The sequence below is a fragment of the Musca vetustissima genome, unplaced genomic scaffold (assembly GCF_032173495.1).
Source record: "Musca vetustissima isolate MV318-11 ecotype Yass unplaced genomic scaffold, APGP_CSIRO_Mvet_v1 utg14522, whole genome shotgun sequence".
Taxonomy (NCBI): Eukaryota; Metazoa; Arthropoda; class Insecta; order Diptera; family Muscidae; genus Musca; species Musca vetustissima.
This window is the reverse complement of record NW_026873853.1, coordinates 146104-151698: the sequence shown is the minus strand read 5'-3', so window position 1 is coordinate 151698 and position 5595 is coordinate 146104. Positions and strand designations below refer to the sequence as shown.

General features: G+C 32.7%; 1 protein-coding gene across 1 annotated transcript; it reads right to left on the bottom strand.

Annotated features, from left to right (window-relative positions):
* Window positions 1–10: 10 nt before the first annotated feature.
* LOC133328664 (uncharacterized) lies at window positions 11–2193 on the bottom strand. Its single transcript, XM_061537210.1, has 5 exons — window positions 1223–2193; window positions 1116–1163; window positions 878–1032; window positions 660–813; window positions 11–582 (listed from the first exon to the last, which is right to left on the bottom strand). The coding sequence occupies exons 1-5, from the start codon at window positions 1302–1304 to the stop codon at window positions 458–460; spliced, it is 564 nt and encodes a 187-aa protein (XP_061393194.1). The 5' UTR covers window positions 1305–2193; the 3' UTR covers window positions 11–457.
* Between the last annotated feature and the right edge of the window lie 3402 nt (window positions 2194–5595).

Genomic DNA, 5595 nt, shown 5'->3' with positions numbered 1-5595 from the left:
CCAGTGGGAAAATGGAAGGTATGGTAAACGAAGAGGTAATGCATAAACACTATGATTTATACATTCCAGAATTCATTATTGTTAACACGGTCCATGTCCTAGGAAAATAATGCATTCCTTTTGTTTGCCTAAGCGATTCGTAATATAATGCAATCTATATAATGCATTTTGGACAATCTTTTAAGTATACATTATATAATTGATGTATCCCAATGCATTAAATAATTAATACTTTATCATTTGTTTTATAATTCATTCCCCCAGAATACATTAAAATTATGTTCTTTTAATTTGAAATATAATAAAATAATTTATTAATAATAAACATAGTTTATATGTATTTCATAAATATATGTACGTATTCTTAGAATACAAAAACATAAACAAACAAACTCATTGTGAATACATACAAAAACATAAAATGTAATTCATTTTTGGATTATGTTTAAATAAATTCTTATTTCTCGCTACGTTTTTTAGCGAGATGTGTTTTCTTAAACTGCCTTAATTTTATCAAATGGAATGCCTTTTTAACATCCTTCTTATATTCCTTCTCGTCGTATCCTTCCCTCTTTGACACCTCTGCAAAAAATAATATATGTATTAATATGTATATTCTAAAAGTATTTAATGTAGAAAATTTGAACAATTTTACTTACCATACATTAACTTATTTATATTTTCAAAGGACTTAAAAGCCATTTTTCCTTTTATTCCTTCAAAGTTATAGTTCATAATCAATTCTTCGGAAAGTACTCTACATAAGTTTTTTACAACTCCAGAAGGAAACAATATTCTTTCCATGATGGGTATCTGGAAAAAAAGAATTTGTCGTTAATAATCATATTAGCATTTTTTAATATTATTCAATACTTACAAACGAAGCGAAGTCTTCCCCAATTTTTTTCTCAACTTTGTGGAGATCTGCCTCATTTTGTATGGGAAAGTATATTTTTTTCGCATCCTGTGTCAATAGAGTATCTAGTTTTATTTCAATTTTGGTCAGTACATTTATACATGTATCAAATTTATCTGCAAAAGTATGAAATTAAAGTGTTGATTTAAATATATATAAAATTATTTATGATGTAATGTTTATGAAATAAAATACTTACCATTTAGTATTTTAATGTTTTTCTCAATATCTTCTATTCGGGCCAATTCTATAATATAAGAAATATGTTATTTATTTATTAATGTATATATATTTAAAGTATTTTACCTGATTTTTTATTTTCGTCAGTTTGAAGTATTGCGTTCTGGGGTGCAAGAGGTGACACAAATTGTTTTTTTATTATAGACATTTTAAAAGTTTTGGTTTGGTATCAATCTTGAGAATTTAATTCTGTTTATGGAGAATTGGGAGGAATACAAATTTATTTTGGTATGGCAATCGAATTAATTTATATAATATATCATCACAGTTAAACTGTTCAGCAGTTGTGCAAGTGCATCCTTCGCTTAAAAATATTCCAATTTCTAATGATTGCATCGGCTCCGTATAAAAATTTGTGCAATTCAAAATTTTATGTCCAACTATAAAGAGTTTATTTTCGTCATTAGAGAAATGTTTTATTTCTACTGCGAATCCAGATTTAACAAAACAAAATTTATCGGCACTTTTCAAACTTAAATAGAATCCTGGAAGATTTAGAGATGTTATTACTCCTTTTCTATCATATTTTACTGCACTCTCCTCAGTATCGTCTATATAATTATCATGTACAATTTTATTATTTAATTGCTGCAATATATTTCTGGGGCTCTTAACTTGTTGTTTTAAGTGCTGCAAAAAATTTTCAAAGTCGTAGGCTGAAAAACTTCCCAAAAATCCTACTTTTTTTACACACTCCGTAAGATGCAGTAGTGAATGTACATTGTACGAAACATAATGTTCGCCAAATATCACTGGGAAGGATTCGACATAGTATTGTATCATTTGTGATGCTGTGTCTAAATATTTATGATAACTTTGTTCTGCTATCAGAATCCTATATGCACAATGTAATAAGCAAAAATGATAGTAAAAATCGTTGTCAACAATATCTGCCAAAATAACTATTCCAGTGTATAAAACGAACTGCCTAAATTCAGTTGCTTTCCAACGATGTACTTCCTTTAAACCTCTAGGTTTTCTACAAAACTCCCTAGTTATAAATGGGACAAGGGATGCTAATTTGAACGAAATTTCATCTTTTTTGATCTGATTTATTTTAGTTTTAGTTTTGTTACCTAAAAGCAAGATTATAGTTTTTTTTGCAACACCTAAATCAATGAGATGCATAGGATCTAAAGGGAATTGACTTATCATACCAATTCCAATATCCTCTAGTCCTAAAGTCGCATCCATACTTAGTCTATGGAAACTGACATTTTTTCTATCTTTAAAATCTTCATCAGTTCGGGGAGATGCAACTGTCGTACTAAAAACCGTTCTATTTTCTAGTCGCCTACCTATTTGCGTACATTTGCAACATCCCTCTAAGGCATTGTGACCAACGGTTTGACAAAGGAACGCGCGTGCGGGAGCATCACAGATAAAGCTTCTTATTTTTATTGAAATATTTAATTCTCCAAGTTGAAGACCAGTTTCTTTTAAATCATTGAATTCCTTAAGAAAGTCGTGTAAATAACTATTTACACTAAACGGCTTTATGGTTCCTAAATAAATTCCAATTGGAAAAACTTTAGCTCTCGGGTTATCGGCAATTCTTGCCAAAATTGGCCATAGTGCCAAACTAGAAGATTTATAGAGTGGAATTCCATCCACATTTATATCTAAATAAATGTTATCGCAATGTTTTATTATACTTTCGAGTTTTAACAGTTGATTTTTTAGTCCAATGTGCAGATATGAACCAGGTGTCACTGTCCTAAGGGTACATGTTTGGTTTCTAATTAAGGATTTGGATGACACTGGCATATTAACTGACAGACTTTCGGAAGATAAAACTTTTAATAAGTCATCAAAACACTCTCTAGATATATTATGTTTCACTGCCCAATTTGTTAATCTGCGGTCAAAACTTTCTTCTGCTTCTTCTTCTTCGTTTTCTATATTCAAAGTAGGAATTTCTTCTACACAAATATTTTGTTCACTTGCACAAATTAAATTATTTTCATTTGATGCACTTGCACAACGTTTATTTTTATGTGATATTAAACGCCTCCAATGTCGCTTTGAATACATTTTATAAACTTACGTCTTCACTGTCACACAAATGAAACAAAACTAAACAAATTTACAAATTTCAACAATAACGCGACATGAAGTCGCCCGAAAATAACGGGACACAAAAAAAAACAAGAAAAAAACTATGAAACTACACATTCCATTATGTATAGATTCTGGAATATAGACGGTAATCAATTTGCAGATTTCGTCAAATGAAATTACCATTTCGCTTCTATTGGGATGAATAATATAATGCATTCCATAACAATAATGTTATAATCATTTTTTTCTCAAATTGCATTCTTTTCTCGAATATTTTAGACAAATTCTGTAATGTAAATCATATAATGCAAGAAATTATTCATTATCAATGTAATGCATTCTCCATTTTCCCACTGGGTTGTTGGTACGTTTGTTTGTTAGTCGGCTCACACTAAACAAGGCGGCTGGAATGCGAGAGTGATATTTGTTGTTGATATCACACGATCAACAACACAACGAGAATGAACCAACAGTGAGTTGTTTGGATGATGATGCAAATTTTGGCGTTGTTGATGATGATGTAGTTTTTTGGTGTTGTTGATGTTGATGATGGAGTTTTTTGTGTTTGGTGAGGGGGGATGATGATATTTCTTTAAAAAAGATGTGACAGAGACCAAATTAGCAACGACGTCACACTTTGTTGGTAGATGCTCCGACAACGAAATGTTAATTTTTTATCCGGCTCGAACGGATCAAAATGTTGGCGTGATACCGAGATGCAGTGAAACCCCAAAAAATAAAGAAAAGAAAAACGAAAGATACGGTTAAGTAAATATTTTCAATCTTTATTGTAAAGTAGGTGGGTTTCGTGAGAAACAAGACTTTACCTTAGCGTGCGTTAACTACGATAGCGAGAGATGTTTATTCTACGAGAACGATAATGCAAGTGTTTACTCTACGAGAGTTCGAAAGCAAGTGATGTTGCAATGGGCATGAAAGCAACAGCAAGGCCGTGATCAACAACTACGACCACAGCATTGGAAAGCGCCTCTCTGCATCCGAACTAAGCGAATGTGGCTTCCAGGAGATATAGTAGAAGAGAGCGAAACTCTCCCCTACAATCCGAACTAGGCGAATGAGGCTCCTGGAAGATATGCAGAGAAGATTTCCCCATTGGGCTCCAAAGAGCGGCCAATTAAAGTGGTTAATTGTAATGCTGTAGAAGGGGAAACAATGTATCGAACATATACATTGCCGTAAGCAATGTATCGAACTTAAACAGAAGCTATATCTAAATCTGATCCGATTTCAACAAAACTTCACATACATCAAACTGTACCTAATGCCGAAGGTTGTGCATAATGTTATTTCCATCGAATAAACATTGATGTTTGGTGCACCATTTACAAAAATCGGACGAAGCTATATATGGGAGCTCTATATAAATCTTAACCGATTTTCTTTAATTGACCTATGCTAAATTTCAAAATGGGCAGACAGACGGACGGATTCTATGCACATTCTCAAAAGGAGCCATGTGTCTATCTCGTTTCCTTTTGCGTGTTACAAACAAATGCACAAAGACATAATACCCTGTTCCACAGTGTGGTGAAGGGTCTAAATATTGGATATGGTTCCATGTTTTAATATAGGTTGTTAGGAGGTTCCAGTTGCAGTTTTCAATATATCTTCTGATAACAAACATCCAATAGAAAATTATCAAATTATGAAAGACACAATTGTGTCGAAACTTTAGAAATAAATTGTTCAACTGTGGGCTGCATTAGTCGTATCATTGGTCGAGGCCTTAATAGGAGTTGTCCCTGTACATGTTGCAAAAATTCGCTGTTTCAAAAGTATCTCATAGCTTTATTAGGATTGGTGAGGTTTGGGTCCTTGGGTCCTCCTATGTCTGATTTTCCATAAATTGTTGTTTGTTTAAAAGTAACAGCTTGTTGTCCTCATTCGATGTCGAAGAGCATGTGTAGTTCGCTATAGTTAGTAGCATCGGATAATGTATGTGCCATTTTTTCGGGTAGAGTAACACTATTATTATGGTGGCATCCGCAGAGATTATTGGCCTTGAAGAGGCATAAAGAACACATGCAGCTATCTTAAATTTTCCCATCATCCACAAATACCCTTCGTTAAAATACCTTTAGAGCGGTCATATGGGCTATTGGTAATTTCTACTGCAGCCATTTTCGTATCTGCTGCATAAATCGTGAATAAACTGTTAAAAGTTCGTTGAAAATGTTAAATTAATTGCATGTAAAGATAACCCCCATATAAAACATGAACGTCGAACCAAACCAAGCAACCTCACAGCCAACAGTTATATTTGCCGTATATTTTCTTCGTGTCATGAATTTTTTTCCTAGATCCTTGCGCTCTCTGCCCTCTCTCTCTCCACGTATTTCTTATTACATCGTTTTTGT

Coding starts and splice junctions, on each gene's coding strand:
- LOC133328664 (XM_061537210.1), bottom strand. CDS start 1,304: ATGTCTATAATAAAAAAACAATTTGTGTCACCTCTTGCACCCCAGAAC. Junction 1,164..1,222: donor TGACGAAAATAAAAAATCAG/GTAAAATACTTT, acceptor CTTATATTATAG/AATTGGCCCGAATAGAAGAT. Junction 814..877: donor GGGAAGACTTCGCTTCGTTT/GTAAGTATTGAA, acceptor CTTTTTTTCCAG/ATACCCATCATGGAAAGAAT.